This window comes from Ranitomeya imitator, chromosome 8 (assembly GCF_032444005.1).
Source record: "Ranitomeya imitator isolate aRanImi1 chromosome 8, aRanImi1.pri, whole genome shotgun sequence".
NCBI classification, from domain to species: Eukaryota; Metazoa; Chordata; class Amphibia; order Anura; family Dendrobatidae; genus Ranitomeya; species Ranitomeya imitator.
In genome coordinates, this window is record NC_091289.1 from 119,690,130 (window position 1) to 119,710,521 (window position 20,392).

Sequence of the window (20,392 nt, forward strand, 5' to 3'; positions counted from 1 at the left end):
TTATGTTAAATAAAACAATACCTCAAAATAAATGAAAATAGATTCATAAAATTAATTTTTTATTACAAATGTTTCATGAAAATCATTTTTTAACTGCAATGAGCTCACTAACACACACTAAAATCGATTCTTCTGCCCTGTGAGGCTTCTCTTGGTACATTTACGCTTGTGAGTAGCATCTGGAAGGTCTCTCTGAAGTGTCCAACAGTAGTCTGCCATCATTGTAATGCTCCATCTTCCCTGGTATCTTCTTTCCATCTCTTTAATGTCCTGGTGGAATCATTCACCTTGCTCTTCACTCACAGCTCCCAAATTTTCAGGAAAGTTGTCAAGGTTCCTAAATTTTCAGGAAAGTTGTCAAGGTGGGAATGGAGGAAATGCACTTTCAAACTCATCAGGCAAGCTAAAGCTTGAAATGCTTTCAGCATTCGTCCGACGATTTTTTTGTAGTCAGGGTCTTTGTTATTGGCTAAAAATTTCTCTACAACCTCTTTCAATGCAAACCACCCTTCTTTTTGAGGATATTCACCACAAATGTAACAGAAACTGTCAGGCGAATTAATACACTTCCGCTGAGCCATAATGCTAATTTTGGGAAAAACGGTGGAATATGACAAGCTAACATGAACTGAGATGAAAAAGCATGAACAGGCGAGAACAAAGATAAAACAATTGTATCAAGCCCGAGCATGTCAGAGCCTGCTCATTCAGCTTGCAACATGTTGATGCTGGTTTCATTAGCCCACTCTAAAAGTTCTTTTCTTTGAAAGTTATATCTTTTTGGCATTGTATATCTTCAATGCATTGATGTGAATTAATTAATAGTAATTTTGACTTTCAAAACCCTAAGATAAAAAAAATACCAAAAATTTAGAAAAATATACTAAATTTGAAGAGAATTTTGCATTTTGTGGCAAATCCTGACGTCCAGAATTTTTTTCAATATTTTTTTCGTTTTCAGCACACCAAAATATATGGAAATTAGATGAAAATAATGAAACAGCTTTTTAGTCGCAGACATGTGTAATTTTTAGGTTTTATTGTTCTCAACACATTCCACTATGTAATGAATAAAGATTTACAACTGGAATATTTCATTCAGTGATATCTAGGATGTGGGATTTTAGTGTTCCCTTTATTTTTTTGGGCAGTGTATATATACGGCACTGCGGGAGATGCGTTCCTGCAAACCTGCATATATGTATATATATTGAGAAGTTATCAACATTTAGATGGTAAAAATAAATTTCTTCATTTCTGTTATGACACTTTGCATTAATTCTTGAAAAGCATCTGAAGGGTTAATAAACTACTTGAAAAATGTTTGAATATGTTGGGGGGGCTGGTTTAAAAATGGTATCACTTTTGGCGGTTGGTGGTTTAAAACATATATGACCCCCAAAGTCACTTCAAAACTAAATAGGTCCTTAAAAAAATAAGTTTTGTAAATTTCCTTGACAAAAATGAAAAATTATTGCTACATTTCTAAGCCTTTTAAAATGCTAACAAAATAAAACATTTCATAAATTATGCTGATGTAAAGCAGACATGTGAGAAATGTTATTTATTATTTTTTTGTGTGGAATGACTATCTGGATTAAAGGAAAAATCATTTAAAGTTCAAAAATTGCAAATTTTGTGACATTTTTGTAAAATTTCTGATATTTTTATAAATAAACGCAGAAAATATCAACATAAACTTACCATTATCACCAAGTACAATGTGTCAAGACAAAACATTCTCAAAATCAATGGGATATGTTGAAGCGTTTCAGAGTTATTACCACACAAAGTGACAATGCTCAAATTTCAAAAATTTGGCTGGTCACTAATTGATCCCTACAGTAGATTCATGGTGACCAACTCATAGCAGTAAGAATTAGATACTGGCTGTGTTATTGCAGTTGTGTATGTATCACTCTGAAACACTCCAGTGTGTAATAAAGAAACATACTTTGAAATGCCTGCCATGAACTGCGTGTATCATATGACTATTCCAAGTGTCCAGTCCCAAGTGACTTCTCCCCGCCCCGATCCCTTAGACTGACAGGTCTCTCCCTAGGTGTTTTCTTACTAATGACTAAAAATCTACTATATAAAGCTGAATGTGTGTATGTGTGTATGTCCGGGATTGGCATCTGCACCGTCGCAGCTACAGCCACAAAATTTTGCACAGTCACACGTCTGGACCCCGAGAGCGTCATAGGCTATATTGTGAGGCAAAATTTTAACCCCGCGCGTTCCAATTCACCAAACAATTTTGCCCCTATCTACATAATGGGGAAAAAAGTGAAAGGAAAAGTGTTGGAGGCGTCGCAGCTACATAAACAATATTTTGCACAGTCACACGTCTGGACCCTGAGAGCGTCATAGGCTACGTTGTGAGGTGAAATTTTAACCCCGCGCTTTCCAATTCACCAAACAATTTTGCCCCTATCTACATAATGGGGAAAAAGTGAAATGAAAAGTGTTGGGGGCGTCGCAGCTACAGCCACAAAATTTTGCACAGTCACACGTCTGGACCCTGAGAGCGTTATAGGCTATGTTGTGAGGTGAAATTTTAACTTCGCGCTTTCCAATTCACCAAACTATTTTTCCCCTATCTACATAATGGGGAAAAGTGTTGGAGGCAAATTGACAGCTGCCAGATGTGAACAAGGGGTACTTAAAGAGTGAGAGCGATGGCGCCAAAGAGTATATACCATACAGTTGCTAAGGTGGGACCCCGACATGGGATACTCACCACACACGGGGATATGAACACACACACAAAATGCGCCACACACTACCACGTGCTTGAACACATATACCACCCTCAGCACACATTTCACCACACATACACCAACCTCGCCACATAAAAGTCGAAAGACAAAAGTCGCCGCTCAAAACTCACCACGCGCAAAACTCGCCACATGCAAAAAATAGGCTCACGCAAAACTCGCCACAAGTGCAAAACTCACCTCATGGAAAACTCGCCACATGCAAAACTTGCACATGTGGAATAATTGCCACATGCACAAAATTTGCAACACATGCAAAAGTTGCCTCACACAAAACTTGCACAAACTCAAAAGGCACCAGACATAAAACTCACCACGTGCAAAACTCGCCATGCGCAAAACTTGCTGCACACAACTTGCTACACTAACCTGTCACATGCAACTCGACACACAAAAAGTTGCTACACGCATGTTGCCACACAAAACTCATCTCACAAAATTCGCTACATGCATGTCGCCACACACAACTCAACACACACAACTTGACAAACGAAACTCGCCCTAAAACACACACAAGTCTGGTATTAGCCTTCAAAAATAAAAATCTGATTAATAAGCAGACAAACTACAAGAGCAACAAATGTACCATATAGGAAATACGGCAGCTGTCAGTCACATGACCTGTCTATTATGTGTATGTGTGAGCTAATATATACTGCCAGGGGGAGGGCTTCCTGTTGGCTGGGGATTTATCAGGCTGCCAATTTATCTTACAAATACTGAGGTAAAAATACTGAGCAAATAACGTGTTAACGAGGTCTAATACAGGAGATCACACAGGTATATACTATATGCAGGGGAGATGACACACAGATATATACTATATACAGGAGAGATGACACACAGGTATATACTATATAAAGGAGGAGATGACATACAGGTACATACTATATACAGGAGCAGATTACCTACAGGTATATACTATATACAGGAGATGACATACAGGTATATGCTATATATAGAAGATGACATACAGATATATACTATATACAGGGGAGATGACACAGGTATATACTATATACAGGAGGAGATGACATACAGGTATATACTATTTATAGAAGGAGATGACATACAGGTATATACTATATATAGGAGGAGATGACATACAGGTATATACTATATATAGGAGGAGATGACATACAGGTATATACTATATATAGGAGGAGATGACATACAGGTATATACTATATACAAGGGAGATGACACACAGGTATGTACTATATACAGGAGATGACATACAGGTGTATACTATATATAAGGGAGATGACAAACATGTATATACTGAGGTGAAAATGAGAGGTGTGAGGTGAAAATGAAAAGGTGTGAGTGCAAAATGAGAGGAGTGAGGGAAAATAGTGTAGTGATCGGAAAATGACAGGTGTGAGGTCGAAATGACAAGTGTTAGGCGGGAATGAGAGGAGTGAGGGAGAAAATGAGAGGTGTGAGGGAGAAAATGAGAGATGTGAGGGGGAAAATTAAAGATGTGATTGGGAAAATGAGAGGCGTGATGGGAAAATAAGAGAAGTGACGTGCTATAACTAACCACAGATATTTACTATGCCCAGGCAACGCCGGGCTCTTCAGCTAGTCTAATATATAAAGCTGAATGTGTGTGTGTATGTGTGTGTGTGTATGTCCGGGATTGGCATCTGCACCGTTGCAGCTACAGCCACAAAATATTGCACAGTCACACGTCTGGACGCCGAGAGCGTCATAGGCTATGTTGTGAGGCAAAATTTTAACCCCGCGCGTTCCAATTCACCAAACAATTTTGCCCCTATCTACATAATAGGGGAAAAAGTGAAAGGAAAAGTGTTGGAGGCGTCGCAGCTACAGCCACAAAATTTTGCACAGTCACACGTCTGGACCCCGAGAGCATCATAGACTATGTTGTGAGGTAAAATTTTAACCCCGCGCTTTCCAATTCACCAAACAATTTTGCCCCTATCTACATAATGGGGAAAAGTGAAAGGAAAAGTGTTGGAGGCAAATTGACAGCTGCCAGATGTGAACAACGGGGACTTAAAGAATGAGAGTTATGGCGCCAAAGAATATATACCGTACAGTTGCTAAGGTGGGCCCCCGACATGGGATACTCACCACACACGGGGATATGAACACACACACAAAATGCGCCACAAACTACCACGTGCTTGAACACATATACCACCCTCAGCACACATTTCACCACACATACACCAACCTCGCCACATAAAAGTCAAAACACAAAAGTCGCCGCTCAAAACTCGCCACGCGCAAAACTCGCCACATGCAAAAACTAGGCTCACGCAAAAGTCGCCACAAGTGCAAAACTCACCTCATGGAAAACTCGCCACATGCAAAACTTGCACTCGCGGAAAAATTGCCACATGCACAAAAGTTGCAACACATGCAAAAGTTGCCTCATACAAAACTTGCACATACTCAAAAGGCACCACACACAAAACTCGCCACGCGCAAAACTCATCATGCGCAAAACTTGCTGCACACAACTTGCTACACTAACCTGTCACATGCAACTCGACACACAAAAAGTTGCTACACGCATGTTGCCACACAAAACTCATCTCACAAAAGTCGCTACATGCATGTCGCCACACGTAACTCAACACACACAACTTGACAAACGAAACTCGCCCTAAAACACACACAAGTCTGGTATTATCCTTCAAAAATAAAAATCTGATTATTAAGCAGACAAACTACAAGAGCAACAAATGTACCATATAGGAAATACGGCAGCTGTCAGTCATATGACTTGTCTGTTATGTGTATGTGTGAGCTAATATATACCGCCAGGGGGAAGGGCTTCCTGTTGCCTGGGGATTTATCAGGCTGCCAATTTAGCTTACAAATACTGAGGTAAAAATACTGAGCAAATAACGTGTGAACGAGGTCTAATACAGGAGGAGATGACACACAGGTATATACAGGTCCTTCTCAAAAAATTAGCATATAGTGTTAAATTTCATTATTTACCATAATGTAATGATTACAATTAAACTTTCATATATTATAGATTCATTATCCACCAACTGAAATTTGTCAGGTCTTTTATTGTTTTAATACTGATGATTTTGGCATACAACTCCTGATAACCCAAAAAACCTGTCTCAATAAATTAGCATATCAAGAAAAGGTTCTCTAAACGACCTATTACCCTAATCTTCTGAATCAACTAATTAACTCTAAACACATGCAAAAGATACCTGAGGCTTTTATAAACTCCCTGCCTGGTTCATTACTCAAAACCCCCATCATGGGTAAGACTAGCGACCTGACAGATGTCAAGAAGGCCATCATTGACACCCTCAAGCAAGAGGGTAAGACCCAGAAAGAAATTTCTCAACAAATAGGCTGTTCCCAGAGTGCTGTATCAAGGCACCTCAATGGTAAGTCTGTTGGAAGGAAACAATGTGGCAGAAAACGCTGTACAACGAGAAGAGGAGACCGGACCCTGAGGAAGATTGTGGAGAAGGACCGATTCCAGACCTTGGGGAACCTGAGGAAGCAGTGGACTGAGTCTGGTGTGGAAACATCCAGAGCCACCGTGCACAGGCGTGTGCAGGAAATGGGCTACAGGTGCCGCATTCCCCAGGTAAAGCCACTTTTGAACCATAAACAGCGGCAGAGGCGCCTGACCTGGGCTACAGAGAAGCAGCACTGGACTGTTGCTAAGTGGTCCCAAGTACTTTTTTCTGATGAAAGCAAATTTTGCATGTCATTCGGAAATCAAGTTGCCAGAGTCTGGAGGAAGACTGGGGAGAAGGAAATGCCAAAATGCCTGAAGTCCAGTGTCAAGTACCCACAGTCTGTGATGGTGTGGGGTGCCATGTCAGCTGCTGGTGTTGGTCCACTGTGTTTCATCAAGGGCAGGGTCAATGCAGCTAGCTATCAGGAGATTTTGGAGCACTTCATGCTTCCATCGGCTGAAATGCTTTATGGAGATGAAGATTTCATTTTTCAGCACGACCTGGCACCTGCTCACAGTGCCAAAACCACTGGTAAATGGTTTACTGACCATGGTATTACTGTGCTCAATTGGCCTGCCAACTCTCATGACCTGAACCCCATAGAGAATCTGTGGGATATTGTGAAGAGAAAGTTGAGAGACGCAAGACCCAACACTCTGGATGAGCTTAAGGCCGCTATTGAAGCATCCTGGGCCTCCATAACATCTCAGCAGTGTCACAGGTTGATTGCCTCCATGCCACGCCGCATTGAAGCAGTCATTTCTGCCAAAGGATTCCCGACCAAGTATTGAGTGCATAACTGAACATTATTATTTGTTGGTTTTTTTGTTTGATATTAAAAAACACTTTTATTTGATTGGATGGGTGAAATATGCTAATTTATTGAGACAGGTTTTTTGGGTTATCAGGAGTTGTATGCCAAAATCATCAGTATTAAAACAATAAAAGACCTGACAAATTTCAGTTGGTGGATAATGAATCTATAATATATGAAAGTTTAATTGTAATCATTACATTATGGTAAATAATGAAATTTAACACTATATGCTAATTTTTTGAGAAGGACCTGTACTATATACAGGGCAGATGACACACAGGTATATACCATATAGAGGAGGAGATGACATACAGGTACATACTATATACAGGAGGAGATGACATACAGGTATATACTATATACAGGAGGAGATGACACACAGGTATATACTATATACAGGAGCAGATGACCTACAGGTATATACTATATACAGGAGGAGATGACATACAGGTATATGCTATATATAGAAGATGACATACAGGGGAGATGACACACAGGTATATACTATATACAGGAGGAGATGACATACAGGTATATACTATATATAGAAGGAGATGACATACAGGTATATACTATATATAGGAGGAGATGACATACAGGTATATACTATATACAGGGGAGATTACACACAGCAGGTATATACTATATACAGGGGAGATGACATACAGGTATATACTATATACAGGAGATGACATACAGGTGTATACTATATATAACGGAGATGACAAACATGTATATACTGAGGTGAAAATGAGAGGTGTGAGGTGAAAATGAAAAGGTGTGAGTGCAAAATGACAGGAGTGAGGGAAAATAGTGGAGTGATCGGAAAATGACAGATGTGAGGTCGAAATGACAAGTGTTAGGGGGGAATGAGAGGAGTGAGGGAGAAAATGAGAGATGTGAGGGGGAAAATGAAACATGTGATTGGGAAAATGAGAGGCGTAATGGGAAAATAAGAGAAGTGAGGTGCTATAACTAATCACAGATATTTACTATGCCCAGGCAACGCCGGGCTCTTCAGCTAGTTGTAACTAAACATCTTAAACAACATACTTACTTTCCTGAGTACATTTTGGATAGATCATTTCTCCGTTTGAACATTCCACTTTCAAAGTTGGGGATGCACGATAATAATTAGTTTTACATCGAGAGAGGATATATTCACCGTTGTTATAGGCTTTACCAATAGATGCACTCTTAGGCACGACTAAATTATTCTGTAGAATTTGATCCATTGACAGTTGACATGAGTCAAAATCTGAAAAGCAAGAAGCAGAAATAAAAACTAATGAAGTAGTCTTAAAGGGAATCTGTCACCTAATTTTGGGCCTATAAACTGCGGCCACCTCCATCAGGGGCTTATCTATAGCATTCTGCAATGCTGTAGATAAGCCCTCGATGTAACCTGAAAGATAAGAAAAACACGTTAGATTATACTCACCCAGGGGCGGTCCCGGTGCGGTCCAGTGCGATCGGCATTGCGGTCCGGGTCCTGCGCCTCCTATCTTCATACGATGTCGTCCTCTTCCTTGCTTCTGTCGTGGCTCCTGCACTGGCGTACTTTATCTGCCCTGTTGAGAGCAGCGTAAAGTACTGCATTGCGCAGGCACCGAGAAAGGTCAGAGAAGCCCGGCGCCTGTGCACTGCAGATAAAGTACGCCTACGCCGAAGCCGCAAAAGGAAGCAAAGAGGACAAGATCGTCTGAAGATGCGAGGTGCCGGACCCAGACCTTCGACGCCCATTAGACCGGACCACAACAAAACCGCCCCTGGGTGAGTATAATATAACTTGTTTTTCTTATCTTTCAGGTTACATTGGGGGCTTATCTACAGCATAAAGGTACCGTCACATTTAGCGACGTTGCAGCGATCTAGACAACGATCCCGATCGCTGCAGCGTCGCTGTGTGGTTGCTGGAGAGCTGTCACACAGACAGCTCTCCAGCGACCAACTATGCGAAGTCCACTGGTAACCAGGGTAAACATCGGGTTACTAAGCGTAGGGCCGCGCTTAGTAACCCGATGTTTACCCTGGTTACCAGTGCTAATGTAAAAAAAAAAACACTACATTCATACATTCCGGTGTCTGTCCCCCGGCGCTGTGCTTTCCTGCACTGACTGTGAGCGCCGGCTGGCCGTAAAGCACAGTGGTGACGTCACCGCTGTAATCTGCTTTACGGCTGGCCGGCGCTGACAGTGCAGGGAAGCAGAACGCCGAGGGACGCGACAGACACCGGAATGTAAGTATGTAGTGTTTGTTTTTTTTTTACATTTACACTGGTAACCAGGGTAAACATTGAGTTACTAAGCGCGGCCCTGCGCTTAGTAACCCGATGTTTACCCTGGTTACCAGTGAAGACATCGCTGAATCGGCGTCACACACGCCGATTCAGCGATGTCTGCAGGAGATCCAGCGATGAAATAAAGTTCTGGACTTTCTGCTCCGACCAACAATGTCACAGCAGGATCCAGATTACTGCTGCGTGTCAAACACAACGATATCGCTATCCATGACGCTGCAACGTCACGGATCGCTAGTGATATCGTTGTGAAGGTACCTTTACAGAATGCTGTAGATAAGCCCCTGATGGCGGTGTCTGCAATTTATAGGCCCGAAATTAGGTGACAAATTCCCTTTAAACTACAAGTGATGACAAAAGTTTCTGACCCCTGCTGTATTCTATACAGGTCTAAGGTGATGCATTGCGGGTAATGCAAACTACCATCTTTATATGAAGCCGCAACTAAACCATATTTCCAATGCAATCGAATTACACATTTTTCCCATTTGAAGTTTTAAAAGGAACATTTTCCAATCTAATGTTTCTTAACATTGTTTTTTTTTCCAATACGCAGTCATCTGAAAAAAAAGGGAATTTTGTGTTGTTATTAATACAACCCAATATTACCAAAATCACGTATATCATTTTGGACATCGGACTTGGACAATGACCAAAACATACCTCAGAACAACCTAAAACTTTCAAGAAAGTAAAGATTACATTTTCAGAATGGCTGGCATTTTGTATTTGTACCTGTGGCACCCCATGCGTCCGGTTGCCACAGTGGCATTGCCTCCCTCACAGGGAGTAATGTCATGCCTGGAAGCAAGGAGGGGAACCCTTACCAGGTGTCAGTAGGAGAGAAGTCGAGCAGAACCTGGGGAATGGAGCTGTGATTAAACTCGCCCCAGAGCTGAGAAGGAAGGACTCTGTACCTACCTGGCCGAGTGTATAAAAAAATTACGATCTGTTACCAGTACCCCGGTCTGTACTATCAACCATCAAGTAAATAAAAATAAAACTACAGCCCTTGTGTCATTCAGTGATCTCTTGCGCCCTGAGTCCTGAACCACAAGATACACTAAGCCTGACATAAACGGGACCGATAGCACTGATCCACCTGTGGGGAGCAGAATCATCCTAGCTGCGTCACCATCAGCCCCAGTGGTCTCCTTTAGCAGCGTCGGCCATCCGTTGCCTAACACCGCAGGTGGCATCACGTTAAATCCCATATACATATTCTGCATGTTACGGCACAGCCAGGGCCACGGAGTCGGGTCAGTCACGGTCCCATGACTTCCTCAAAGAACTGTCCGACCCGGTTCCGAGTACCCCACAGCACTGGTGGGCGTGTCATACCTATATCATGCTTGTGCAAAATTACACAAAAACCTAATAGAAATCTAATTAAATAGATTTATGCCTCAGTAAAAAGTCTGCATGGCACCTGGGAGAAGTCCATGCGTTTGTGACCCTTTGTAACGACAGGGATGTTGTGGCAAGGGATGGCGACAAGGAAGCAAGGGGCCATACCTTTTTTTGACAGCTGTATGAGGCCTTTATTTTTGTGGGTTAAGTTCAGGATCCAAGAAGTATCATTTCTCCTTGTGGAGAGAGACATGATAAGCATGTCGAGGTGAGGAGACTTAAAGCAGCAAAGCTCCTCTGGGAAATATGCAAATTGTCTCTTCAGAGAGGAAGAGGACTAGAACTCTAGTGCCACCTATTGGAAGTAGCAATCCTAACAGTCAATGTCGACTCTTTAACGAGCCTTGTCACATAACTTAGGATAATAGCCAAACCATAATCTCAATTTGCAGACACTGTGTTTCGGGGTACTGCCCCTCGTCAGTGCAAAGTGGAGATCTGGTTTGGCTGATTGAGAGGCGTCTGATCGGGATCCAAGAAGTATCGTTTCTCCTTGTGGAGAGTGACATGATAAGCATGTTGAGGTGAGGAGACTTAAAGCCGCAATGCTCCCCTGGGAAATATGCAAATGTGGGTTAAGTTGAAACTTTTTTTAGTACCATTTTGGACAACATAGAACCTTTTGACCATTTTTTTTTTCATTTTTGGGGGTATTGAATTAACTTGAATGAATGAATTCTGAAATTGAAGATTTCTTTTTATAGTATCCACTCTACAGGTTGAAAAAGAAAAAAGTAAAAACAAGGAAAACACAACAGCTATTACAATGTCTAATCATGATATCTTATAAGAATCCATCAATAAAAATATAATAAGCCTGTAGATGGAATAGTGTGGGACACACTACCACTTGCAAAAGGCAAAACCACATAAGAAATATAGAGCAAGAGTCCAAAAATAGAATAATCATAATAAGTTTATTAAGTATAAATACATCAACAACAAGTCACGGACAAAATAGTGACTTTGGAAGTGGCAGCAGAAAGCATGGAGCACAAGGAGAAGGGCAACAATCCCCTTAGCATATAATAAATGCATATACACTGAGAAGATAAAATAGTTCAAATCCATACAAAATTGAAAGATATCAAGCCGGGAACACATGGATGTAGTTATATCCCAGTATATGGTAAAAAGACCTAAATAGGGAGCATACCAGTAGTAAAGCAGAGGGGACGTGCCGTCTGATTTTTCGAAGGCAAAATGAACATATACAAAGCAGTACAAGAATAGTGTTAGGGTTGGCGGAACACACCGAATATATATTTATTAGAGGAAATTGGTGCGTTCGCAACCCGGGATCCACCGTGCAGGAAAGCACCTGCAGCTAGATGTGGTGGTACTATATAATGGTATAAACAGTGTCTGTTACTTCACAGAGTCTGTTAGCAAAGATAACGTTGTGCCCTGTTTGACTCACAGAGGCACACAGCTACTTAGTAGAGCAGATGGTGGTCATGCTGTCAAATGCAAACATGAAACTTCTCGCTGGAGGTGCCAGCATTCTAGGGGCTTATTTCAGCCGGGTCCCTGAATACACATACACAAAGCTCCTCGCCGGAGGTGCCAGCATTCTAGGGGCTTATTTCAGCCGGGTCCCTGACTGCATACAAAACATGACCACACTGGCACTGAGCTCATACATAATTTGACACTAGCGAATGGCCGTGCGGTCATGAGAACCCTTTATAGCTGTAGCACCTACAGGACCTTCCAAGAAGGACCAATGGAAGGCTGCCACAGAACTTGATCAGGTACAGGACCTTCCTGGAGAACCAATGGAAGTTGCTGCAGTACCTGAGCATGTGACCCTTGATCTCCACTGAGAGATCTTGCCCTGGGCATGCTCAGTGTGTGCAAAGCAGGACTTAGTCCCAGAAAAGCCTGTTCACCGCAGACCAGTGCAGGGTACAATAGTAAAAAATAAATACAGGGGCCAAAGGCCCAGTCAGCTCACCAACAGACCACAGGAGCACGTGAACCCATCCTGACAGAGACGTAGCAGCAGCTTGAAGACGTAAGAAATGTGAAGATTGTTCCAGCTCCTTTTCGATTAAAAGTCCTTTATTGATCCATATCCTTAAAAATCATCCCTGCACAAAAGGGAATGTGAACAACGACAAAATCCTGCTAATAGCAATGCGTTTCGATCTAAAAGATGAAGATATTTTAGATCGAAACGCGTTACAATAGTAAAGCCTGGAGAGGCAGCAGTAACCCTTTGCACAGTATCAGATTCAGTGAGAGGCTGGGACCGACATCTCTGCTAAGCAGGCTCCACTGTGGCCGATGCAGAATGGGAGACTGCAGCAGACATGGTTCGAGATTCCCCTTGTTCAGCGGCGGGAACTCGACTCCTAACAAATAGTTCTTATTTTTATTTTTGCGCAGTTTACTGTGTGGTATAAGTGATTAGACCTTTTTAACCATTGGGTCAGTGCAGTTACAGTTATACCAGATTTATATCTTTCTTTATATTTTGCTGCAATCACACAGTAAGAATGCTTTTCTAGAGCTGTGACTTTTATTTTTTGGCGAACAGAGCTGTGTAAGGGCTTATTTCTTGCACAACAAGTTGGAGATTTTTTTGGTTCCATTTTGGAGCTAAGGTTTTTTTCATTTTTTTTCTGATTTTTTAGACGCAGAATTAACAAAAAAATACACAAATTCAATTGTTTTTATATACGGTATATACTCGAGTATAAGCCAAGATTTTAAGCCCATTAGTTTAGGCTAAAAGTGCCCCTCTCGGCTTATACTCAAGTCATTGTCCCAGGGGGTTGGCGGTGGGTGGGGAGTGGTGGCTGTCACATCATACTCACCATACTTCCCTGCTTCTCCAATGGTTGTCCGCAGCTCTTCCTGTGTTCATGTTACCACTCATTAAAGTAATGAATATGGACGCGACTCCACTCCCATAGGCGTGGAGTGCATATTCATTACTTTAATGAACGCTACCATGTGACCGCTGAACACAGGAACAAGCTGCCGGCGCGTGCCAGAGACCATCAGAGAAGCAGGGACATATAGAGAGATTGCGTCAGGAGGGGGTGTGTATGATGGGGGAGGGTGAGCCATGCGATATTCACCTGTCCCCGTTCCACTACCGGGCTCTGTCTTCTGCATCCTCTGGCTGTGATGTTCAGGTCAGAGGGCACGATGATGTTTTTAGTGTGCGCCCTCTGCCTGAACAGTGACTGCAGAGACCCGGAAGACACAGCGGCTCGCAGCGGTGGAACGGGGACAGGTGAATATCGCAAGTGCCGTTGTCCTGAGCCAGTGGCGACACCGGCACCTCGCCCCCATAGCGCGCCGGTGCCCCCGCCTGCTCAGGACCCCGGCACCTAACCCCCAGCAACGAGAGGTGAGTATGTCATTTTTTTTTATTTCAGCAGCAGCATAAGAGGCATATTATTCCATGGAGCATCTTATGGGGCCATCAACCTTTGCGCAGCATTATATGGGGCATAATATTCTATGGTGTATCTTATGGGACCATCAACCTTTGTGCAGCATTATATGGGCATAATCTTCTATGAAGCATCTTATGGGGCCATCAACCTTTGTACAACATTATATGAGGCGTAAAATTCTATGGAGCATCTTATGGGGCCATCAACCTTTGTGCAGCATTATATGGGGCATAATATTCTATGGAGCATCTTGTGGGGCCATCAACCTTTGTGCAGCATTATATGGGGCATAATATTCTATGGAGCATCTTATGTGGCCATCAACCTTTGTGCAGCATTATATGGGGCATAATATTCTATGGAGCATCTTATGGGGCCATCAACCTTTGTGCAGCATTATATGGGCATAATCTTCTATGAAGCATCTTATGGGGCCATCAACCTTTGTGCAACATTATATGAGGCGTAAAATTCTATGGAGCATCTTATGGGGCCATCAACCTTTGTGCAGCATTATATGGGGCATAATATTCTATGGAGCATCTTGTGGGGCCATCAACCTTTGTGCAGCATTATATGGGGCATAATATTCTATGGAGCATCTTATGTGGCCATCAACCTTTGTGCAGCATTATATGGGGCATAATATTCTATGGAGCATCTTATGGGGCCATCAACCTTTGTGCAGCATTCTATGGGGCATAACATTCTATGGAGCATCTTATAGGGCCATCATTAACCTTTTATGCAGCATTATATGGGGCATATTTTAATATGGAGCATCTTATGGGGCCCATCATGAACTTTATGGAGCATTATATGGGGCTCCTGATTCAATATGGATATTCAAAAACACTTAACCTACTGATGTCTCAATTAATTTTACTTTTATTGGTATCTACCGTATTTTTCGGACTATAAGACGCACCGGACCATAAGACGCACCCCAAATTTGGGGTGAAAATTGCAGAAAAAAAGATTTTTTATAAGATGGGGGTCCGTCTTATTGTCCGAATTTACAGTATCTTACCTGAGGGATGGCGGTGGCAGAGCAGGGTCACAGGAGGCAAGGTGTCGGCAGAGGTGGGGTGATGCTGGGATGAGGAGGTGCTGGGATCAGGAGGTGCTGGGATGAGGAGGTGCTGGGATCAGGAGGTGCTGGGATCAGGAGGTGCTGGGATCAGGAGGTGCTGGGATCAGGAGGTGCTGGGATGAGAAGGTGCTGGGATGAGAAGGTGCTGGGATCAGGAGGTGCTGGGATCAGGAGGTGCTGGGATCAGGAGGTGCAGTGAGAGGTATGGCGTGAGAGGGGTCCCTGGCTTACCATGCAGGCTTACCTAGGTGGCAGAGGTGCGGTGGCAGAGGTCCGGTGGCAGAGGTGCGGTGGCGGGGGTGTGGAGGCAGAGGAGGCGCAGTAAGCGGGGTCCCTTTCCCCGGTATGGTGATGCAGCAGGCCTGGTATGCAGCAGAGCCGGGTGAATCCTCTTGTTATCGGTGGGCGCGGCCATCTTCCTGAGGCCGCGCGTGTGCAGATGAAGCGCTCTGCTCCCGGGGCTTCAGGAAAATGGCCGCGGGAGGCCGCGCGTGCACAGATGGAGATCGCGGCGGCCATTTTCCTGAAGCCCCGGGAAGCAGAGCGCTCCATCTGCGCACGCGCGGCCTCCGGAAAATGGCCGCCACCACCGATAACAAGAGGATTCACCCGGCTCTGCTGCATACCGGGCCTGCTGCATCACCATACCGGGGAAAGGGACCCCACTTACTGCGCCTCCTCTGCCGCCACACCCCCGCAACCGCACCTCTGCCACCGGACCTCTGCCACCGCACCTCTGCCACCTAGGTAAGCCTGCATTGCGACTATTAGACGCACCCCCCATTTCCCCCCCTTTTTTGGGGGGGAAAAAGTGCGTCTTTTAGTCCGAAAAATACGGTATTTTTATTTTTGAAATTTACCAGTAGCTGCTGCGTTTTCCACCCTAGGCTTATACTTGAGTCAATAAGTTTTCCAAGTTTTTGGGGGCAAAATTAGGGGTCTCGGCTTATACTCGGGCCAGCTTATACTCGAGTATATACGGTATTTATTTTTTTGTGCAGTTCACCATACAGTAAAACTAATAAGTCAAATTTATTCTTCGGGTTAGTACGATTACAATACCTGATATATATATTTTTTATGCTTTGCTTCTTTTACAGACTAAAAGCAATATTTTACAAAAATTGATGTTTTTGCATCGTGATATTCAGAAAGATTTATTTTTTTTATTTTTTTAGAGAACGAACCACATTAGGGCTTGTTTTCTGCCTAATGGTATGGCATATTCATTCATACCTTTTTGTTTTACATATGTCTTTTTTATCACTATTGAATCAATTTTTTGTGTGTCAGTGTGATAAAAAAGTTACATTTTTTATGCATTTTTTATTTATTTTTACGTTGTTCGCCATACAGAATACACAATGTGCCAGTTTTATAGATCAGGTCATTCCGGATGCAGCAATGCCAATTATGTACTCTTTTTTAATTTATTTCTTTTTTAACACAAACTGTGGAACAAAAAAGGCATTATACATTTTCATTTTTTGATTTTTTTGTTTTCTTTTGGCTGATCAGTTTTTTCTAACCTCTAATAAATGACAATAAATTCATGATACTGTGAAGGAGTGTGCAGGAAACAGCCGGGAGATCACACAGATATCTCCACGCCGTTTCCAGATGATCATGAACCAACACTCTGAAATCGTCAAAACAATTACTCAATTTCTGGCAGTTGATGGACAAGGCTTCAGCTGTCCTCACTACTAGGCCGGATATTAGGCAGCTCACATAGAATATATAGCATATACCAGGCCTGGGTAAACTGCGGCTCACGGTCCACATCCAGCCCTCTGACTGTTCCTGTCTGGCTCGCTGACACTCACAGCCAAAGGGCTGAAGAAGGACTGATCTACAATTCTGATTTTTATCAGAATTGTCGCTACAATTATAGCCCTGCCTCCGCCCATACTATCATTGGTGGATGTGGGGCTGCTCAGCTCCTTGTTTGCAGAGATGCTAAAACCTGTGCAGGAGCGAAGCCAGGACTACAACACCCATCTGCTGCAGATAATGGGCAAGTAGCTTCTAAGTGGAGCCCAGATAACACCTAGGAAGCAGCATTGTGTGTCTGAGTGGAGCCCATATAACACTTAAGGTACCGTCACATTAAGCGACGCTGCAGCGATATAGACAACGATGCCGATCGCTGCAGCGTTGCTGTTTAGTCGTTGTGTGGTTGCTGGAGAGCTGTCTTCTGGTGCCTGCCCTGATGTCCTGCCTGTGTCCTGACGTTCCCTGCCTGGAGCCATGTCTGTTGTCTGGAGTCCACATGTCCTGTCTTTGTCCTAGATGTCCAGCCTGTGTCCAGATATCTAGTCCGTGGTCCTCGTGGTCCAGCCGGTGTTTCAGAGTCAGTCCTACTCGTGTTCCTGGATGGGCTCCTCCTCCGTGGTTTTGGGGAGTCTCCAGCCTGCTCGTGTTCCTGGACGGGCTCCTCCTCCATGTTCCTGGGGATTCTCCAGTCTTGTTTCCTGATGACGGCTCTGCCTGTGTGTCCTGGATCTGACCAGCCGATGTCTTGAGCTTTCCATGTCGGTGTTCCTGGATCCGTGGAACGGGCTCCTCCTCCATGTTCCTGGGGATTCTCCAGTCTTGTTTCCTGATGACGGCTCTGCCTGTGTGTCCTGGATCTGACCAGCCGATGTCTTGAGCTTTCCATGTCGGTGTTCCTGGATCCGTGATGTCCGTGTTTTACCAGTGTCTCAATGTCCGGCCTGTTTCCTGGGGTCCATCCTGTTTAAGCGATGGCCGAGGGACCACCACGGTGCAGGAAGACTACTGTACACAAGATGAGGTGCAAACAACAAAGGACAGATTTATTGGGAGACAGGGAATGGAAGGGACAAGGAAGGTGCAAACAGGGGATTACAATAACAAAAGATAATGCACATGAGTAATCTTCTTTGTAAAATAACACAGTGCTTAAACAATTAAAAACTCAGTATCTGTCTCACAAGCAACTTTACACAATAAAAGGTCTATTGATGCTACTCTGCATATAACCTTCCTGGCCTTTACTACGCAGGCCACACGGCTACCGTGCTCTAACTACTGAAGTGTTATGGACCTGGTGGTTAGGAGCACCAGGAACGACCTGATGGTTAAACTCACACAAGACAAGCTCTGGGAAGTGGGAACTCTGCTGACCGCCATCCCTAATCCTATCACACAACTAGAAATAGCCGTGGAGCGTACCTAACACGGCCTAGACGCCTCTTCACAGCCTAAGAGCTAACTAGCCCTAGAAATAGAAAATAAAGCCTACCTCAGAGAAATTCCCCAAAGAAAAAGGCAGCCCCCCACATATATTGACTGTGAGTAAAGATGAAAGTCACAAACACAGAAATGAAACAGGTTTCAGCAAAGAGAGGCCCGACTTACTAAACAGACTGAGGATAGGAAAGGTATCTTTGCGGTCAGCACAAAAAACTACAAAAAGACCACGCAGAGTGTGCAAAAAGACCTCCGCACCGACTCACGGTGTGGAGGTGCCACTCTGCATCCCAGAGCTTCCAGCTAGCAAAACAAAATCATGATAGCAAGCTGGACGAGAAAACAATGAACAAATAATAACTAGCAGGGACTTAGCTTCTGCTGGAGTAGACAGGTCACCAGAAAGATCCAAGAGCAAACTGAACCAGTACAAGAACATTGACAGCTAGCATGGAGTAACGATCTGAGTGGAGTTAAATAGAGCAGCCAGCCAATGAATAAACTCCGTCACCTGTGGAAGGAACTTCAGAAGCAGCAGCACCACTCACAGCCACCAGAGGGAGTCCATGGACAGAACTCGCCGAAGTACCATTCATGACCACAGGAGGGAGTTCGATAACAGAATTCACAACACTGAAAACTGCACTAGGCCCTAACAGGTGCACCAAACACGTGACGTCACCGCTGTGCTCTGCTTTACGGCTGGCACTGCCACAGTCAGTGCGGGAAGCTGACAGCAGGGAACGTGACAGACATCGGAATGTGAGTATGTACTGTTTATTTGTTTTTTTACTTTTGCAATGGTAACCAGGGTAAATATCGAGTTACTAAGCGCGGCCCTGCACTTAGTAACCTGATGTTTACCCTGGTTACCCGGGGACTTCGGCATCGTTGAAGACAGTTTCAACGATGTCGAAGTCTTTCCCCTGATCATTGGTCGCTGGAGAGAGCTGTCTGTGTGACAGCTCCCCAGCGACCACACAACGACTTACCAATGATCACGGCCAGGTCGTATCACTGGTCGTGATCGTTGGTAAGTCATTTAGTGTAACGGTACCTTTAGAGATGTGACAGACAATGCTCATATTGACACAATCTTGATAAATGTCTGTTTATTCACTTCACAAACAGTTCTAAGCCTCTACATGTTTGCTGTTTGCCATTGTAAAACATTAAGGTTTACTGAAACTATGCCGGTGGTCGTTTGATCTAAATCCTTGTGACATTTATTTTCTAGGGGTTTATGGCCCCTCGTCTGATGACTCAATGATATCTCAGTTTCATCCAACCTTGAAAAGTGGCCACTTGAAGGTGTGGGTGAAACTAGAGTTACTACATAAGTGTTATTCACTATATAAGACCAGAGAAACATGACTAAGACAGATGCCAAAACTGAGGTACCTATACATGTACAGTATGCTGATATCTGCATAATTGGGGACGCCCATGCAGTGTAGGTAATCTCCCAGGGGTTCTCTGTCTTGGTGTTGCTTCTCTGATATTCCAGACAGATGATGTTTAAAAGCCTCTTGGTGATGATCTAACTATACTGTAGGTAGTTAATCTTCATATATACGTAATCACTATATTTATTTAATCCTTACATGTACTTATTAACCTGTGTATGTTAACACATACAAAAGTGTATGCACTCACACTATTCAATCATACTATTCCTTGAATTTTGTAGGTTGCAATAAAATTGCATTGTATTGCAAGTTTTAGACTTTTTTAAAGCCGTATCTGAACCTTAGTGTTAAAAACATGTCAAATAAAATTGCTAAATTCTCCTTTAAATAAATGTGCAAAGAGGGAATCATCATACCATTAAAAAGTACGAGTGAATTTTCCTGGGCCAATCCAGTATGTGGGTTCCAAGGCCTAATGGGGT

The 20,392-nt window shown here is 43.4% G+C and overlaps 1 protein-coding gene across 4 annotated transcripts in view; it reads right to left on the bottom strand.

Annotated features, from left to right (window-relative positions):
- LOC138647927 (coagulation factor XIII B chain-like) overlaps nucleotides 1–20,392 on the bottom strand; it is a 272,055-nt gene that overhangs the window by 41,759 nt on the left and 209,904 nt on the right. For 3 of the 4 annotated variants that reach the window (XM_069737297.1, XM_069737296.1, XM_069737299.1), the window contains exon 5: nucleotides 8,128–8,328. In XM_069737297.1, the coding sequence (XP_069593398.1) occupies nucleotides 8,128–8,328 (201 nt within the window). Of the gene's footprint in view, nucleotides 1–106; nucleotides 338–8,127; nucleotides 8,329–20,392 lie in introns of those variants that run through there. The other variant, XM_069737298.1, reaches the window with a different exon arrangement.